General features: G+C 34.3%; 1 protein-coding gene across 1 annotated transcript; it reads right to left on the bottom strand.

The window, feature by feature from the left end:
- Positions 1–2,193: 2,193 nt before the first annotated feature.
- On the bottom strand, positions 2,194–12,217 carry LOC134280615 (uncharacterized). Its single transcript, XM_062763061.1, has 2 exons — positions 11,447–12,217; positions 2,194–4,238 (listed from the first exon to the last, which is right to left on the bottom strand). Exons 1-2 carry the CDS (start codon positions 11,674–11,676, stop codon positions 3,209–3,211), a joined length of 1,260 nt encoding a protein of 419 aa, XP_062619045.1. The 5' UTR covers positions 11,677–12,217; the 3' UTR covers positions 2,194–3,208.
- Between the last annotated feature and the right edge of the window lie 9,482 nt (positions 12,218–21,699).

The raw sequence follows: 21,699 nt of genomic DNA, 5'->3' as shown, positions 1-21,699 counted from the left end.
TATATCCTCGAGTTTGAAGAATTAAAAAAGTAACATTTCAATTGATTACTGTATATGCGTTAAAAACTCCTCTGATGTAGGATTATTTTCTTTTTTTCAAATAAAGTTGTACTTATAAAAAATCTATTAGCTTTCTCATACGTTAATTATCTAGTCTTTTATCCTTCTGAAATTTTAACGAGAATGACATTTATTGTACAGTATAAAGTGATAATTGAAAAATATGTCATGGTATTAAAGTTGAATTAAAAAAAACTCAATTCGCTGGTCATTATTTTTTTTAAATTAACCCATAAAACAAAGGCCTAAAGTCCTTTCTAGACAACCAGGACAAAGGAAAGACTAGAGGTAATGTGAGCTCACTAAATGATACCTCCCGCCTCCCATATGTATAAAATGGCAGTGTCCATGTTTTGCTGTGGGAAACCTAAAATATGTGTCGGATCAAAAAGTAAAATAGGAGGTGCACAATGGCACTATGTAATAAAGCTTCTGTGAAAGTTTCATCAAATTTCATTCAGTGGTTTGAGAGGAGTTGCGGATAAGAGATTGGTACCCCAAAGCGTAACAGACAGACGGACGGACGGACATACCGATTACAGAATACCCTCCCACTTTTCAAGCGGGGGCATAATAATCATACAATAACATGAGGCCCATAGGCCACATCGCTCGCTGAGTATCTATAACTATGCTGTTCTTTACCAGTTTCCCCCTTGTTAACCCAAGGGTAATGATTTGGGCGATTTAGAATTCAAACTACCACAGGATGCTTCCACATAGGTTTTCGCTTTTCTGGCCCAGTGGTTCTTGAAAACATGATTTTTAAAGATTTTTCATATATATTTCAATGTAAAAGTTGGATTCCCCATTGTGGCCTCGCTCTACCCAAGGGATCATGATTTGAACAATTTAGAATCTACAATACCCTAGGTTGCTTCCACATAATTTTCAGCTTTTCTGGTTCATTGGTTCTTGAGAAGATTTTTAATGACCCCACCCTATTTTTTTCTTTTCTTGATTATCTGTCCTTGTAAGGGGACTTGGTCATTCATTGTACGCTAACAATTATAACTCCCTTTTACCAATGGATTCTTGTAGCAAGTTAAAATTGGCCTAGTTGTTCTTGAGAAGAAGTTGAAAAAAGCGAAAAGTATACAAATGGCAGACGGACGACGGACTACGGGTGATCAGAAAAGCTCACTTGAGCTTTCAACTCAGATGAGCTGATAATAACTATTCTAAAAATCTTCTTTTTGCCTTACACAAAAATATTAACAATAGTGAAGGAAAAACTTCAGTAGTACTAGTACTGTATGGATAATTAATTAACACTATGTACTTCCATAATATGTTTCGATATTCATGTATCCCTGAACTATAATGAAAGATACCACAGAGTCTGACACATGTTTCATTTTGCATATTTTATTAGAAAAAGACGCTCCTGGTAACATAGCAACATTTTTTTTTAAAAACTCGATGACATTCAATTTTCTATCGTTATCATTTCTTATTTATGCAGGAATGATTTTAGTTGATTGGGTGAAAAAAATATACTTAACTCGTAAGTTATTTTGTAAAATATTCACATTTAGTTCTGCAGTACAACCGGTCCCTTGCAAATGCAACCATGAGACGTTTGTATGTTGTGCATGGTACTTCATTTCCATGAAAAACTCAACTTGAACATAAAACGTGCCATGCGCTTAAGTATGTTTATGACAGTAATAATTGTAGGTCAAAAGCACAATTCAAGGGTTAAAATATATAATTTCTTGTTGCATTGAAAACTTTGTTGTCTGAGAAACATAAGAGGTTTGTTTTTCTACACATAATTCAATACATTGTGTAAATCATAAATCGTAGCAGAGTGAGATGAAGGCCTAGAAAATGAAACATGGGTTATTCCTTACTCCTTAGCGATTATCTTACTACTGTTGATCAGACCATAAGCATTAGATCTTATATCTTTCAGAACTAACTGACTTGATATACAATGTATATTGAGTATTTGTCACGTGCATATCCATATTTATGCGCATTCTTCATTATAAGTAGAACAAGTCTTACGCACAAAGATCAAGTGTACTGGATAATTGCTTTTAACAGTATGACTTCTTAAGAGCCTATGAACATCAAATCCTGCATGATAAATAATGCGAACGATATTAAACATAACAACTTGGGAGATTATATATCAGACTTTAATTGCAAATCGAGCTATTTCAAATGAAATATATCACGGCTTTCATAAAATCGTCAACAAAATTCCAGTAATGTACAATAAATCTTTTAAAAACAACCTTTTTTCAATATATCACCACCTTAAAAATAGAAATGTAAATTTAGAATAATTTCATTCCATTGTTTGGAATAATTTTTACAATAATTAATAAAAGGTACAATAAATGTGGAAACATCAAAAAACGTATCACATTTTTTTTAAACGCACAACCAGTCCATTTCAAATTTTCCCTCAGTCCTTCTTGTACTTGAAGAAGAATTTATGAACTTCGTTTGTTTGAATCATTTTTGAAAAACGTGGTCTTTACCACTGTTTCCTAAAAACAAAAAACCTATCTTGAAGCTCTAAATCTGTTTTCTAAAAATATTTCAGATTTAAGTAATCTTTGTTACTAAATCTGTTCGCACTGTTTCTGACGAAATGAAAAAATAACTATTTTACTCTGAAGTCTCTACATTTAGAATAAAACATTTAGACTGAAAATTAACTCCAACTTGTAAAAACAAGAAAAGAGTAAGATCGTATGCCGACATAGCAAAATAATAGAAAATATAACATCCGAATGTTGTGGAATATAAAGGTTGTACATGAAAGTTGTATCTTCTTGCTGCTTTTATGGTTTGTTTATATTAGCTTTTTTTTTTAACTTTTCAAGAACCTTAAACCGATTAATCATTATATTTTACTAATGCCCGTACATCCCCCTTTTCATTGAAAGAAAAGTTCTGACGTTTAAGAACTTAAACGTATTTACAAAGACAACGAAATAGAATCGTAAAAGTGTTGTTTTATGAAAAACTTTGGCGGGAACACGACCTTAATGAACACACTTCAGACCGCAAACGGATCCTGCAGACATATTTAGATTTTCTGATGTTTACAATCACTTGAAAGTGATATTTGGACGGACTGTCTCCTTTCTGCCTTTCTATATTCCTCTTGTTTAAGTCAGTCTTAGTATCATGTAGATCCCTGTACTCGGCCTTGTTCTCTTGATTCTCTTTCTCTAATGAGAGCCGCCGCCGAGGTTTCTGAGCCATTACTTTCCCTCAAGTTATCATTGTTCAACGACGTCTCTACCACGATCTCCTGCAAGGCTATACTGTCTACTGTTCGTAGACTTATATCTGAAGATGCAACGAAGGTTTCAGAATCCGACTGAATTGTTTGTTGAGGAATAAACTCTTGCATGCCGTTACAAAGAAAATTGAAACGTGGAATGTTTTCTTTTGTTGTCTCTTTCCTGTTTGTGTTGAGTTTCTCGTCATCAACTGTACACAGATTCTTGTTGTCATAGCGACGGAGGTAACCGAGATTGTTTCTAGTTGTCAAGTGTGACTGACATACTCTTTGGATGCCACGCGCAGCTTCCGTGTTTTCAAAGTCATTGGCTGTCTTGCAAAAAGATCTAACCAGTCTTTGAATAGTTGCTAAAATCAACCATACATTTATCACAGAGAAAAAAATAATACTTAGAAAAAATACCGTTAAAGTTGTGTAATGCATCACAAATGGAGTCTCGTGAAACATTGCAATAACCAGGAACACAACTGGTACAATACCACGGAACACTAAAGTTAGGGCACAGTTCATAAAAGACAACTTCGAGTACAGTCTTGTCCCATTCTTACCCAGCTCTTTAAGTATTTTTGAAAGTTCAATAATCGTCGAATTGGTCTCCATTGTCATCCCTACTAATGAGAGTAGTAAATTTTGGTGGTATGCTAAGAATACAGAGTAACATACGACAGTGACCACGTGATGCATGGAATCCGTTTTTATCCGGGAACGGTCACTTTCTCCGTACAGGTATATATTTACCGAAATGAGGTAGATATATCGTCCAATATTTATTGCCAAAAGAATGCCCACAAAGTCGTTGATTGTTGAACTAGAATTTCTACTAAATGGGTATCGTATCACGTCTGATCCGCAAAGTGCCCCAAAGCTAAGGATGACGACAATCCATATAAACAACTGCTCTGTCAATCTGAAAAAAATGTGTTAAATCAATTAAACTTTCTTTAGACTTTTGTTATTATATATCCAAGTGGTGTTGTTTTGAACCTAATTCTACCGTCCGAGCATTGAAATAGTCAATACTGTACTAAATCGGTTCTCAGACATTTCGTTAAACTATTAATATTGGCGAATTTGTCAAACCTTAGTGACTACATCTGAGAAGTATATAATGAGGAGTAATAGACGTGTGCATCTACAGAATTTAATAATTTATAAATGATACAGACTCAGCTAACATTTTACATTCCTCTGAGATAAATATCCGATAGTATTGTACAATCCCTTCAATGTGAAACGAAGATAAAAGTTTTTTTTTTGTAATTCATATCTGCAAATTTTGCAACAGAGCAGCAACAGAATTTTGACGACCTGTCAGGACCTAAAATCAAGCGTTCAGAGTACGATTTCAGTCATTGGTACACCCAGTAATGATGAGAGGTGTCTATAGCAAACAGAGATCAGTGAAAATAAGCGAACCGTCAAAATGGAGCAAACAAACTTCCGTAATGCTACAAGAACGACCTTACAATTTTTTATTGTGCGCACAATTATGCGCCCCATGCTTGGTCTCTCCTAGAGATTAGTGCCTCTAAAACTGTATGGGATCAGCTGCAGTCCATTATACTCAAATAACTCAAAATAGCAACCAGTCTCAATGACTGAACAATGACCCTTTCATTAAGATATAATAGGAAAGGGAAGAATAGAAAGGTATTAAATGGTCAATGGCATCTCGCACAAATGAATGTAAAAAATGAAATCGAAATATAATTTTGACCTGAAGAAAACATCAAATAAACAGCAATGGAATTTTGTACATATAAACCTGGGTCCTATTTAACCGGACATTCCCTGAAGTAAATGAATATTTAGGGAAAGGGTTACAATAAGTATTTATAAATCTTGGAACAATTATTAACCATTTGAAGAAAGTGGTCTTTGAAGTGGTATTTGAAGAAACTGAATTACCGTTTGTGTCTACGTGTAAAAACGAAAATATTTTCAGTTTTCTTTCTTTACGTTGTTCATACATTCATATTATACATGATTAGTTCTTTAGTAGTTCTTTACATCGTGGTGTACAACCAGTTTAAATGTAGATTAAAATAGGGTGATTTCTTTCTCTATTTTCAAAAACATAAAACATAAAAAAATTACAATAAATAACGGCTCAAACGTTTCGACACGTCGATAAAAATAGACGTTTTTATTACTAATAAATGCAAGCCCAAGTTGGAAGTTCTGCATGTTCAACGGTAAATCTATATATAAATCAATAATGAAATAAATGTCCAGAGTTTCATTAAATTATCAAATAAATACACGGAACAATCCTAGTGATAATAAATAAAAAATAAAAAAAAATGTGTTAATTTATTTGCGAGAATAACATTTTCTTCCAGTAAAAATAATCGTGCTGATGAACTGAAAGTAAACGTGAACCCGGAAGCGCGGCACCGTTATGGACATATCGATCGACGTCCTTTGTATATCAATGTTGTGCGTCAACAATGCAAGGCAAATCCTGAAGGATTTAGCCAGTGTGTATATCTACATCTTTATTAAATCAGAAAGTACTGATGCGTTCTTTATTTCTCTTCTTTCGAGTTGCTCAAAAGAAGCACAATATGATCGATTTCGTGTGGAACACCGGAAGCCTCAAAGTCCGTGATGAAAGTGTTTTCCTCCAAGCATTACACGTACGATATTTTGTAGCATGGAATTGCTAATGTTAAGTATGGCTCTTTATTTTTGCCTTTTTCAGATATTAAGTTGTAAAGCTTCCTATCGCTGGGTAATATAATTTTTTGTATAGAATTTTAACACCCAGTCTTACACATGTTCAATGCTTCTCCTTGATTTTATCTTTAGGTAGCCGTTTACAGAGAATGAAGGTACAGAGTGCACTCCTCAGATTCCTTTTTTTTCAACATTTAAATGTGTAAAACTTCAATTGCAGTCATTCGGATTTTATATTGAATTTCGTTTATTTACAACAAATATATATGTATATGTACAATGAACATTAATTAAAATGTACTGCACACAGTGTTCTTTGCACGATGCTCAAATTTTTTACTCCATAAAATTCCTAAACCGTTTACATAGATATTTATTGGTGCCTGAAAGACATCAAAGTGGATCCTAAAGAGAGTTATGCATAAAAATGATTCAGTCTCTTTTTAATTAACAAGGAACCAGTCCATCCAGTGAGGCCAATACAAATCATTACGCAGATTCTAAATTCGTGACGGCCCAAGAAGAACGAACACAAGATAAACTTTGTCCTGGCCTGCATGCAAGTACAAGCGTATTCAAAGACTACATTACAGATATTTTTAAACAATATGAGATATGTACATGTACATACTTTTAAATTGTAATAAGGGTGGTTCTCAGTTTTAAATGATAATTTAAAATACAATCCAAATGACATTGTAAGGATTATTTCGAATCTGGACCTCACCCGAAGTGTCTGATGAATCGGTACCTCTACTGAACTAAATGAACTTATATTAATGATACGCTTAAAACAAGGGCACTATAAAGCGGAGCATTCCCTTATATAAGTCAAGGCAGCAATTCACATCTATCCATACGCAAATCACGTCACTTCCGTTACACACACAAGGGCAAAACTATCTCACCCACCCACACACACACGTTACTTTATCCCGCCAACTCCATTGCGAAGGAATGATAATAATTTCATTTTTGTCCCCCGCTTGAAAAGTGGGGGATATTAATTTGGGTTTGTCCGTCCGTCCGTCCGTTCGTCTTTCTGTCTGTCTGTAACGCTTTCGTTTCCACACGATATCTCGAGAACCCTTTGAGCTTTTGCAATGAAATTTAGCATAGCAACTCCCTATGGACTAAAGAAGACCCCTATTGATTTTGAAGTCAAAAGGTCAAAGGTCAAGGTCATAAATAAGCAAATTCTGTCTGTTAAAACACTTTGGTTTCCACATGATATCTCTAGAACCATTTGAGCTATTGCAATGAAATTTTATATAACAACTCCCTGTGGCCTAATGAAGACCCTATTGATTTTGAGGTCAAAAGGTCAAAGTTCAAGGTCGTAAATTTATACATTCTGTCTGTGTGTAACACTATCATTTCCAGGCGATATTTCAAGAAGATTTTGAGCTTATACAATGTAATTTTATACCAAAACTCCCTAGGACGTCTCTCGCCCCTCTCAAAGTGCCCCGCCCCCTTTGTTTTATTAGTATTTATAGTATTACATCACTACATGTCGCTATTTTTAGCGCAGGGGCATGAGGAGAGTTATTGCGTATAAAACAGGTTTTCGGCGGACTTTATGTTCTTATTACATCTATAAGAACTGTTTAATAAAGGCTAAATAAATCAAACACCATGGATTGTGTAAAATTTTGAGAATACCGAACATGAAAACATGAATATATACATGTATGCGACTTCACTTCTGCATATACTTCACACCGCGTATAGCGATTCCGTGGTCTAGTGGTTATGTCTCTCGCTTCAAAAGAGAAAACAAACAAAAATTTGTCTCTCGCTTCAAATGTGAGAGGTCCCGGGATCGAATCTCGATCGATCCTTTCTTTTTTTTTTTTTTAAATACTTTTTTTTTTACTAAATGATAGTATTCAGCATGTGAAATGAAAAATTTATGAGGTTATAAAATCATCATTACAGTGTGATAAATATTCCACATAAAAAAATCTTCTATACACATAATAAAGAATAAGCAATCAAATCGACAATTTGACATATATTTTATTTGCTTCAGTATACATGTATACATTTAATAATTCTACAAATTCAGTCAGGGGGAGCCGACTTTTTCCCTAAGCGGAGGACACGAATTCTCTGAATTAGCTTGTTGGTTTTCGTTTTGTGCATCAATACATGCACAAAATATATTTCTACCTGCAATTACTCAAAAGTGAGAATTTGATTGAACAGACAGACCATGTAAAAATGTTTATAAAGTGTACTTTGTGTTGCGCTGGATGGGGGAAAGGGCAGTATTAATTGTAAATTTACCATCAAACCCAAAATTACATTCTTGTCTGAACAATTTAGATCTCGAAACTTAATTACTAATCAATAAATTTATTATTTTTTATTGTTTTAATCAGTTTATTCATTTTTCTGACGGTCTTTTAAAATATTTTGCAACATTTAATCGTGGACATTTTTTCAGACCTTAAAGTATCTATGTCGTAATTAAAATCTATGTCGTAATTAAAATTTAGCAATTTTGAATTTTTGACATGCAAGTTACAAATCGTATAGTGCCATACTACGAACCTTTTCGGAAACTCTACTTTGTAGTACTGTGTTGTAGTAACGCCAAAAAATCTTAATTTTGAAATTTTCACAATTGACCATGACTTTATATAAATGTTATAAGACAATTAAGTATGCACGTGTGAAGGTTTTTCTAATTCTATACTCAGAATGCACTGTAGATGAGGTTTCTGTTATCAGGAAAAGAAGGAAATTTTGACTTTGTTCAGTTGTTTTATGGTCTTCGAGTTGGTGACTCATAGTCCTTTTATTTCTTTATTGCGTCTTTTTTTAAGCAAAGAAAAAAAAAAAAAAAAAAAAAAAACCAACAACAAAAAACAAGTGATAAATCTGTCGACTTTCTGAAATTTGAATTCTTCTCTTATTTAGGAAGCATTAAAGATCCCTTTATCTGGAAACCTAACGAGGAAGTTTTTCGAGCTGTCAATGAATTTTAAATTCTGTTCTCGCTCCCCGGTAGAGAGGTCGCCAATCGCCAACACCTAAGTCTCATCTCACGTTACCTCAGTTAGATTTTACCATCATGCATTTTTTTTTTCAAACCCCAAAGTAAACAGACACAAAGCCAAGTCACTGCGCAACATCTTCGCTAGCTAAGGGTGACGATCCGCTCCTCTTGAAAAGAGGAGAGGGGCGGATCGTCACCCTTGGCTAGCGAAGATGCTGGGCACAGGCTACCCTAGATCAACATAACCGTCTATTTTCCCCACAGTTCTCAATTAGGGTTTTTTTTTTATTTTCCTATTTCTCTATAAGATTTGCAAAGGGAGGTACGTATATTGCTGATATTTAATATATTTAGGTTATATGAACACCAAATGACTCACTTGATTATTTCACACTCGAAAGTAAAAATAACAATTTTACTGCACCTGGAATATATCTTTTTACAAAATTTTAATTTAATTGTACTATGAATGTCACCAAATGTGTTTAAATTGCGGCGCTAAAGTTACTGAAATTTAGTTCGATTCTTTGCAAGTAAGAGTGTTAGAATCGCGGGTAGAGTCAGGAAAAGATAAGACTCTATACTTGGAAGTCATCATATCCGGTGTTATGACGCAAATGTTTTTTTTTTAAAAGGATATCATATATAACTCGTATATACAGTACATATAGAATCAATACTGTCAACGATTATACTTCCGAAAGACAAACTAAAAATCATTAAGGAGTTGTAGGTACGAAAAAAGAATGATTATGAAGGATGTCACATACAACAAATCCTTTTTTGTACATTTCTGAAAATGGGAAAGTTATAAAAACGTACTCTTAATTCCTAATCTCGAACTTCAGTATTTTCACGCGATTCATAAGCTCTAAGGGGAAACGTTTAATACACACCGTTTTTGAGTCTTAACCATTAGCAACAATTTACGCAAGAGACAAACTGGTTGCTAGGAAGTACGTCTGTGAACGGCGAGCTAAGAACAAGCTACCTTCATAAATTGTCAAGATAAAAATTGAACCATTTATCTATTATTTTACAAAGATTAAATGATCAATATAGTATTTATAAGGGATTATCTTTTCCACAGTGAGCAACATTTCCGGGTATCGCCTCTGGTATCAAAAAATAAAACCCTGACGTCAAAAAATAACACCCTGACGCGTCCTACTCGGAATGAAACCTCTCGGTGTATAGTTTTAGTGCAGAAATGTGCATTAGTGCAATATTCAGTTAGCAGTAGCATGTCAACTTTCAAACAGCGAAAACAATTAATTCATATTGTCAAACAAGTTATTATTCAAGACGTTAAGTTCGTATTGAAACACATTTGAATTCCCCTATCTCTTACGTAAATAATTTAACTGGTTGATTTTTAATTTGGACTGAATGACCTTTCTGTACCAACTAAAACATTTTTGAGTCATGCATATGTTTTCCATCTACGCTAGGTCTATGGCGCTAGCCAAGGGTTTTCGGACCGAAAACCTTGGAGCAGAGCGGACCGATAACCCTTGGCGAGCGAAGATGGATATTTTTAGATGAGTTTTCCTTACAGGCTCGTAGGAGGTAATTTTAGTTGGGAGGGGGGGGCACAGCAGTACATTTTCAGTTGGGGGCACTTATTATGGAGAAGGCATAAATGTATGGTAGCTATGTTTTCTACAGTGTATAGTGTATATACATCGGCAAAATTATTGGGGGCGCCCTCCCCGCACCCCGGTTCCTATGGCCATGCCTAATGATTGTCCACAACTTCATGTTTCCAGAAGGAAGCATTCGTAGATAGGAAAAATCCATTGGGGGAGGAGGAATCTCTTAACAACTTGGATGATACTAATTTTACATAAAGACTGAGATTCTTATGGGGTTTCACATTGCCAATGAGGTTCATGTTTTTCTTGGAATTTTGTTAGAAGCCCGCATCACCCTCCCTCTCTCCCTTCCCCTAATCAAGACGCGCAAATGGACTACAATGTTAACAATTAAGGAACACTTTTGAACGACAGAATCGTTTTCCATCACGACTGTAAATTTTTTTTTTGTAAGGTCTAACTTTACTTAACATTTTCCTAAATTGAACTACCAGTAATTTCTAGAAATTTTGTCGGTAAAATAATTTCCGAACAACGTACCAAAATCCCCTGTACTTTGTCAAACAAGAGAAACAGGGGCAATGTTTTTATTTTGCCTCGGGAAAAAGAAATTCAAAATATGATTTTATTTATCATAAATGTAATGGCTTCTAACGATAGCAAATCAGTAAACCATTCAAAGTCATTTAAATAAAAAAAAACAAACTAAGAGGAACGGCTAGGAATGAAGGATCTTTACGTTTAATTATTAATATATACAACAAGCATTAATAATATCCTAAACATAAAATCCACAGAAAAAATTCTCATAATATCTCTGTTAAGAATACTCACACTTTTGGTAAGTAATGTGGTTTTGAATTATACGTCTGGCAGACAGCGACTATTGTTCCACATTTTTCGCAGCAACATTTTGAAGATAGTCGTCTTTGAATTCTCACGAAAAGGCAGTAACATAATATACAACAATTAACAGTAAGAGAGACCGCAAGAAGCTCAAAAGATCTGAACATGACGTTATCCCGAACAGCAGCCAAGAGATTGCTCAAGCAGCTCTGCAACATTGAAAAGAAACGGTAAAACTTCCGGTCACCTGTTTTTGTCTAAGTCTTGTCAAAACTTCCTCATCTTGTAGAATTCCTTTTATTACTTCCTCTGTTGCACTTTAGACATGTCTTCCATTGAATTCTTTTAAAAAAGTACGTTGATTGTGAGATAACGAGCCCCCCTTGTAAAAGAATACACATGTCATATCATCAAAGACTCATTCTATTACTAGCTATGTAAATATCGATTCATTTTCCTCACTAACCAATAGCTGAAAAGATCCACTTCCTTGTTCTAAATATAGAATGTAAATAGGCCTCCGATTGATGTAGGTGGGATTAGAAAATTACTGAACACAAGCAAATTTCACAGCAATTAAGAAAATTACCAACTTGAGTGCCCTTCATCCCAGATTGGATGCTGGTTATTTGATTACAGATAATCCATGGTACTCAATTCGGTTGTTAGTTAATAGCACGGTTTTTATCAAATGGGAAGTTTAAATCAATCCCCTGTTCAACATAGAAACACACTGCTCGATATGTAACTGTGTACTCTGTCAGTTACTCAATGATTGTAAATCCTCAATCGATCACACAGTAATGCTTATATATGAGATGGATGGAGGAGTATATATATGATCCCCATACTCTGTCTTAAAGAATTAATTATTGCTCTTATCAGTAGTTCATAGAAAAATTGAGATATCCGATTCCCAGAAACTTGAACTAGTTAGAAGTTTAAATTTTGGAACATACGTGTTTAAAGATCTAAAGATAAGATATTCTTTTTCTAAAAAAAAATTACAGTTTGACTTATTATATAACAGCCCCTTTAAATGACCCTAGAGTTTCCCATACTTCTTTCAAAACCAGCATATTAAATGTGACACTCTTTAACTTTGTCATTTCGCAATAATTGCTAAATAGTTTCCTTTTAAGTGATCCATTAATCATTTATATAGGAAAAGGAGTCCGCTGTTAATTTTAGACAAGTTCCACATAAAGAAAACTAGTATTAAACAGAGGTACCTTTCAACCTCATCACCCAGGTGAAATCAGTATTACATGTAAAATGTTATCTTTGTTTCATTGCTTGATGTTTTCCACTCTAAACTTAAGACTCCCATACTCTAATTAAATATACTGGCTTTGGGACAATTATATACTGAATTTATTTAAGCGAATATATAATATTTATTTATTGCGATGTTCCGAGGGTCCTTAATATTTAGCTTTTCTTTCTCTTCGTACGACTTGTTATTGAAAAATATGTATTTGAAAAATACTATGTACATGCACTCGGATGTAAGATGCCAATGTCCTAATATAGTTGTGTACTGTGTGTTTTTATGCCCCCCGTAAACGAAGTTTCAGGGGTATATAGTTTTTGTCGTGTCCGTCTGTCTGTACTTCTCTCTGTATATCTCTCTGTCTCTCTGTTTGTCCGCAAATACATTAACCTTGCCCATAACTTTTGATTTAGTGGAGCTATGATTTTCATAATTCACATGTGTATTCCTTGTGACAAGACCTTTCTTTGGGTACCACCAAATTTGACCTTTTAACCTTCACCTTAGAGTTTTACCCACTTAAACACAAAAATTCCAAACTTTTACTTTGGCCATATCTTTTGAACAGTAGTAACGAGGACATTTATACTTCATATATGTATTCTTTGTTGAAAGACCTTTCATTGAATATCACGAACCTTGACCTTTTGACCTTGACCTTGGAGATTTTTATACTTGTGAAAAAACTTTAACCTTGGCCATAACTTTTGAACGGTAAGGGATAGAGTTTTCATACTTCACTTATGTAATCCTTGTGAAACGACCCTTTATTGGATACCAAGAACTTTGACCCTTTTACCTTGACCTTGGAATTTGACCTACTCTTAAAAAGCAAACCTTGACTATAACTTTTAAAAGGTTATGGCTAATGCTCTCATATTTTACATATTTAATCCTTTTGACAAATTGTTTCATTCATAGCAAGACTTTTGACCCTTTGACCTTGGACTTTGACATACTTAAAAAAAATTAATCTTGGCCATAACTTCTGAACGGTTAGGGAAAGGGCTTCTATACTTGACATATGTATTCCATGTGGCAAGACCTTTCATTGAATACTAATTAACTTGACCTTTAACCTTGACCTTGGAAATTTTGTACTTATGAAAAACTTTAACCTTGACCATAACTTTTGAACACTAAAGGCTAGTGATCTCATACTTCACTAATGTAATCCTTGTGAGAAGACCCTTCATTGGATACCAAGAACTTGGACCCTTTGACCTTGACCTTGGAATTTGACCTACTTTTAAAAAGAAAACCTTGACAATTCCTTTTAAAGGGTTAGGGCTAGTGTTTTCATACTTTTCATATTTAATCTTTCTGACAAGACCTTTCATTTGATACCAAGACCTTCGACCTTGACCTTGGAGTTTGACCTACTTTTTAAAATTTTATCCTTGGCCACAACTCCTGAACGGTAAGGGCCAGACCTTCCATAATTTACATGTGTATTTTTTGTGGCAAGACCTTTCATTGGATACCGATGACCTTAACCTTGAAGATTTCTGTACTTATGAAAAAATTTTAACCTTGGCCTACTTTCATAATTCACAATTGCATTTCAAGTGAGAATACCCTACTTTTGGTACCAATTAATTTATTAAATTTTCATTAAAGAAAATTTTTATCTTTGCTTTGTTGTCATACGGAGGCATCAGTGTTTCACAAACATATCTTGTTGTTTGTGAAAATGTCTTTGTGGTGTGCCCGCTGAAGTTGTTTTAATTTACATAAAAATCAAAATCAGTTGCTATATCTTAATCTTTATGGTTGCCAGTTTTTATATCATGACAGGAAAGACTGGGAAAGAGATTCACGGTAAAAGTGTTGACATTTATTCTCAACATTTCCAACAAAATGTCTTTATTTAGGAATCATCTTCGCTAGCCAAGGGTTTCTGATACGCTGCTCTCATGATGAGAGTAGTGTATCAGAAAGCCTTGGCTAGCGGAGAGTAGCGTATTAGAAACCCATGGCTAGTGGAGAGTAGCGTATACGAAACCCATGGCTAGCGGAGAATAGCATATCAGAAACCCAACCCAAGTGGAGAGTAGCGTATCGGAAACCCTTGACTAGCGGAGATGATTGGGAACTAAAGACAAACATTCAGCAAATTTATTAGGCAACCAAACCAAAAATGTAAATAGATCTTGAATACATACTTTAAATGAATTGGAATTGTATTACAACATAGTACCACATTTTGCAGATTTCTTATTTTTATTAGAATATTATTGCAGTTCCAGTTTTACATTCCACGTGAAGGAGTTTCAGTATAACATTCAATGTGAAGGAGTGACAGCTTTACATTCAATATGAAGGAATTACATAATTACTTTCCATGTGAAGGAATGGATTACATTCCATATTGAATGAATTACAACATTACATTCCATGTGAAGGAGTTACAGCTTTACACACAATGTGAAAGAATTACATTATTACATTCCATGTGAAGGAATTACAGCATTACATTCCATGTAAAGGAATTACATCATTAATTTCCATGTGAAGGAATTACAGCATTACATTCCATGTGAAGAAACTACAGCATTACTCTCCATGTGAAGGATATTCATCATTACTTTCCATGTGAAGGAATTACAGCATTACGTTCCATGTGAAGGAATTACAGCATTACATTCCATGTGAAAGAATTACATCATTACTTTCCATGTGAAGGAATTACAGCATTACATTCCATGTGAAGGAATTACAGCATTACATTCCATGTGAAGGAATTACAGCATTACATTCCATGTGAAGGAATTACATCATTACTTTCCATGTGAAGAATTTAAAGCTTTTCATTCAGTGTGAAGAAGTTACATTATTTCATTTCATGTGAGGGAATTACAACATTACATTTGATATGAAATAGTTACAGCTTAACATTCAATGTGAAGGAGTCCAAATAGTATATATACTATGTGGAGTCATAGTATTGTATAAAATGTAAAGGAGTTACCGTATGATATTTATTGTGAAATATGAACTTTTTAAAAAAAATCAAATCAGTGATAAAGACAACAACAAAAATAAATACATGTACATATATATGTAGGGTTTATTTTGTCTCCATAAAAAGTTAAGCACGTATATGGAGCACTCAGTTGATAAATAGGTTACTTGTTCAACGGATACGACAAGTGTATCACAAATAAAACATAATAATGTATACAGAGGGGCCAAACAAATGAAGCTAATGGATTTATCGAAGTAACCTCCGTTAATGAACATGTTGAAACGTCATGGCCTCAGTGTGTACCAGAAAAAGGACATTCATGAACCTGATTTAGCGACAAAATGGTAGATTGAGCACTTAGGGAAATGTTCATAGTAACATGAAGTTTCATTTTGAATTGATTGGAAATAAAAATCCTGGTTTACTGTGATGTGATATACTCCTTGATAATGCTTGTTTTCAAAATGGTTAACACGTAAATCCTAATGCAGTTTAGGCAAAAATTATCATTTAAAAATTAAAGATTCATGTTTTGAGAAAAAAATCAATCTGATTCTTCTTAATCTTCTTTGCACTGGGAAAGTTACAAGAGGAAAAACGGAGGTGATGGATAAAAAAAAAATATGAACTGATAATTAAGGTGCGGATAAACGGAGAGAGAGAGAGAGAGAGAGAGTGTGTGTGTGTGTGTGTGTGAGGGTGTGTGTGTGTGTGTGTTGTATCGACCTGCAAATTTTAAATGTTTACAAACACTGAAATCTCTATATACAACTACCTTGACGTAAAAAAAGAGAACGGAAGTGAAAAACTTGATCCAAATATCCTAGCATAGTAAACATTTGTGGAGTTTGTACACAATCTTAATTTTGCAGTTGATAAAATAATATTTATTTGAAAAACCTGTTATTTCTATCCTAATTAAATGTTTGTAGGTTTACTATTTTAAGAATGCTTCATCATGAAATAAATGGATATAACCTTCATCATTAAATAAATGGAGATAACGAACAGTATTCAAGCTCAGAAGTCCATTAAACAATACAAAAAAGAAACAGAGCAAACACGAACCTCCAAAACATCATAGGTGAGATCAGATGCCATGGAAGAGTGAGCATCCCCTGCCCACCAGTCATACCTGCGTGGTGCTCCTTGTCATGATCGGGAAATAACAGAAAAATCCGTCGTCGTTTAAGTGTATAAATAATGGACTAACAATTGAAAGAAAAACGTCAGTCAGCATTTGACTCAATATTAAATTGTATTTGCTGACAAGGTCAACCATAGAACCGACGAAATGACGACTTTAAACGAGACTGCTGATATTCTTGTTTCATTAACTTGTTTGTCAATAATTTACCTCGTTTTAGAAATTGTTCATACGTAGTGCATGCTCTCGTGTATCGAATCAACTGAGAAATATAAACCCCGTATGCAGGTTATGAAGGTATATTGCTCAATAAGTAAGGGGAGTTGACGACTGAAATGTTAAAGTCATCATGTTTATCATAGAGCTTGGTTGTTAGATTACCATAAAGTTTTTTTTTTAGATCAATTATATCTATGAAACGTGATTTCTGTACAATAAGTCATCTACTGCTGCACAATTATTCGTTCACTAATTCATCTACTACGTAACACTTATTCATCTACTGATACATGAATACACTTACGCTTACTCTATAGTCATCTACCTGTGTATAGTTGCTTACTCATCTACTGCTGTACAGTTACTGATCTACAGCTGTACAGTTACTGATCTACAGCTGTACAGTTACTGATCTACAGCTGTACAGTTACTGATCTACAGCTGTGCAGTTTCTGATCTACAGCTGTACAGTTACTGATTTACTGCTGTACAGTTACTGATTTACTGCTGTACAGTTACTTATCTACAGCTGTGCAGTTACTGATCTACAGCTGTACAGTTACTGATTTACTGCTGTACAGTTACTGATTTACAGCTGTACAGTTACTGATCTACAGCTGTGCAGTTACTGATCTACAGCTGTACAGTTACTGATCTACAGCTGTACAGTTACTGATTTACTGCTGTACAGTTACTGATCTACTGCTGTACTGTTACTGATCTTCTAGTATACTGTTACTGATCTATTGATGTACAGTTACTAATCTACTGCTGTACAGTTACTTACCTACTGCTGTACAGTTTCTTATCTACTGGTGTACAGTTACTGATCTATTTGTGTACCATTACTTATCTACTAAAGTACAGTTACTGATCTACTGGTGTACTGTTACTGATCTACTAGTATACTGTTACTGATCTACTGTTGTGCAGTTACTGATCTGCTGGTGTACAGTTACTAATCTGCTGTTCAGTTACTGATCTACTGTTGTACAGTTACTAATCTGCTGCTGTACAGTTATTGATCTACTGGTGTACTGTTGTTGATCTACTGCTGTACAGTTACTAAACTACTGGTGCACAGTTACTGATCTACTGCTCTACTGTTACTGATCTATTAAAGTACAGTTACTGATCTACTGTTGTGCAGTTACTGATCTACAGCTGTACAGTTACTAATCTGCTGTTCAGTTACTTATCTACTGCTGTACAGATAGTGATCTACTGGTGTACTGTTACTGATCTACTGGTGTACAGTTACTGATCTACTGCTGTACAGTTACTGATCTACTGCTGTACAGTTACTCATCTACTGCTGTATGGTTATTTATCTACTGCTGTACAGTTACTGATCTACAGTTGTACAGTTACTGGTCTACTTCTGTACAGTTACTGATCTACAGCTGTACAGTTACTGGTCTACTTCTGTACAGTTACTGATCTACTGCTGTACAGATACTGATCTACTGGTGTACAGTTACTTATCTACTGGTGTACTATTACTGATCTGCTTCCGTACAGTTACTGATCTACTGCTGTACAGTTATTTATCTACTGGTGTACAGTTAGTGATCTACTGCTGTACTGTTACTGATCTACTAGTTTACTGTTACTGATCTGCTGGTGTACAGTTACTAATATACTGCTGTACAGTTACTGATCTACTGGTGTACTGTTGTTGATCTGCTGCTCTACTGTTACTGATCTACTAAAGTACAGTTACTGATCTACTGTTGTGCAGTTACTGATCTACAGCTGTACAGTTACTAATCTGCTGTTCAGTTACTTATCTACTGCTGTACAGATAGTGATCTACTGGTGTACTGTTACTGATCTACTGGTGTACAGTTACTGATCTACTGATGTACTGTTACTTATCTACTGCTGTACAGATACTGATCTACTGGTGTACAGTTACTCATCTACTGCTGTACAGTTACTGATTTACTGCTGTATGGTTACTGATCTACTGCTGTACGGTTACTGATCTACAGCTGTACAGTTACTGGTCTACTTCTGTACAGTTACTGATCTATTGGTGTACAGATACTGATCTACTGGTGTACTGTTACTGAGCTACTGCTGTACAGTTACTGATCTACTGCTGTACAGTTACTTATCTACTTCTGTACTATTACTGATATACATGTACTACTGTGCGGTTATTTATCTAACTGCTGTACAGTTATTGATCTTCTGCTGTTCTGTAATACAACAACTACTGTACAGTTATTTATATACTGCTGTACAATTACAAAATTAATAAACTGCTGTACAGTTACTGATATACTTCTGCATGGTTACTGATATACTGCTTGACGGTTACTTATCTACCGCTGTATGGTTATTTATCTACTGATGTACAGTTACTCTTCTACTGATGTACAGTTAATGATATACTGCTGTATGGTTATTTATCTACTGCTGTACAGATACTGATCTACTGATGTACAGTTACTCTTCTACTGATGTACAGTTAATGATATACTGCTGTATGGTTATTTATCTACTGCTGTACAGATACTGATCTACTGATGTACAGTTACTCTTCTACTGATGTACAGTTAATGATATACTGCTGTATGGTTATTTATCTACTGCTGTACAGATACTGATCTACTGATGTACAGTTACTCTTCTACTGATGTACAGTTAATGATATACTGCTGTATGGTTATTTATCTACTGCTGTACAGATTTGATCTATATGATGTACAGTTACTCTTCTACTGATGTACAGTTAATGATATACTGCTGTATGGTTATTTATCTACTGCTGTACAGATACTGATCTACTGATGTACAGTTACTCTTCTACTAATGTACAGTTAATGATCTACTGCTGTATAGTTACTGATATACTGCTGTACAGTTACTGATCTACTGCTGTACGGTTACTGATCTACTGCTGTTCAATACGTTTGCACACTTTTCCGTATAGATAAAGAGTGATTTTGACACCTTTGACTTCACAAAAGCATCCCTTGGGGATACATAAAATATCATTGTGTGTGTTTTATATTCCATTAGGCCTACTATAGTAAATTATTTCTTTTTCTATGAAACAATGTTACATGTACAAAGCATGACTAAAGATGGGAAAATAGTATCAATTCATTTCACATAGAATTCTTTTTGTACTTTTAGTCTTCTCAATACTTAACCATGAAAATAGCTATACTACAGTAATTATAAATAACGTAATACATGTACTTAGCACCATTTGAAACTTTATTCAAAACACTTGTATGTAATGATATATGTCCCATGACATTTCTAGGTCAGTTGTAACTTAGAGCGACCTGCATGTAACTCTACATCTATAATGAACTTTTGAATGGCTTTTGTTAGCGTTCCTTGTGATAAAATGTTTCTTTGGAAATCAAAATTACAGATTTCTTGAACTTGGAGTTTGAATTTCATTTCAAAAAAAAAAACCAGAAACAAAAAACAAACAAACAAACAAAACTTTTACCTAGACTTTAACATACCATACGGGGGCGTCAGGGTTTGACAAACACAATTTGTTTTTCTCTGGTTCCCCAGTTTGTAACTTATTTAAGACGTGTTTATCATCCATATGTCTATGCCTGTTAATTGATTGTACTTTTCCAGAACGATCTACGCAATTGATTGGCGGTCAGACCAACAAATAATTAACCGCCAGTTGCAGAAACATAACTACCAAATTAACACGCTAAACTTTGTGGGATATTTAATAGACTTATTTTGTACAGTTTGCATTTTAACGATATTTATATAAAATTCTGATATATAACCGTATTTCACATGTGTCGCCATTAGCAGTTAATGACAAAGGGGAATTCAACATCATAACCTCCAAAAAGTTTTTTTAAAAAAATAAACATGAAGTATACACATATCTGTCTATAATACAATGTAAAATTGAGAGGGATGATTTATTTCTATCCCCTGTAGACGAAAATTTTTATTTTTTGTTCTGTCCCTCTTTCTGTTTGATCGCAAAAACGTTTACTGTGAAATCACTAATTTCAGTGGGGGTTTAATTTTTCCTGGTTTTCAAGGTATGAGGAGAACCACGAATTGATGTCCACCACAGAATATTTTTTCACATATATTACTACTAAACAATTTTTCAACCACGAAGTCAAATACTCATGAACCAATATATCCCTCCTCAAACCACTGGCTTTCAAGCTATGTATTTCGAAATATGTAATTATTTTATGTAGTTGGCTACTTTGTCGTCCAGTGTGTTGCAAGCTTCAGTTTTTCACCTTGCAAGATTTAAACTTAATCACAAGGAAAAATGTAAGTCTGTCCACATTGTGTAAGATTTTCGTTCTCGTTTACCTCATGTGAGATCTAGACCTTGAGTGAAAAAGTTTCAAAGTAATCCTCCTCACAATAAATGCCATTTCTTAAACAGTATAAAAGATATATTTTATCATATAGAGACAGAATTATTAATAATTATTAAATTACCACTAAACAGTGATGAAAGGTGGGGGGGAGGAGGTGTAGAAAACATCTAGAAATAACTGTGCAATTAATATTATGTTTAGTTTAAAAATCATTTATGATAAGAAAATTGATTTGAAAAAAAGCTTTATGTAAACCTGACTCAAATACTTTGACATCTGTAGAACACC

The sequence above is a fragment of the Saccostrea cucullata genome, unplaced genomic scaffold (assembly GCF_032062105.1).
Source record: "Saccostrea cucullata isolate Sc308-1 unplaced genomic scaffold, CSIRO_AGI_Scuc_v1 ctg105, whole genome shotgun sequence".
NCBI lineage: Eukaryota > Metazoa > Mollusca > Bivalvia > Ostreida > Ostreidae > Saccostrea > Saccostrea cuccullata.
This window is presented reverse-complemented; position numbering and strand designations above follow the sequence as displayed.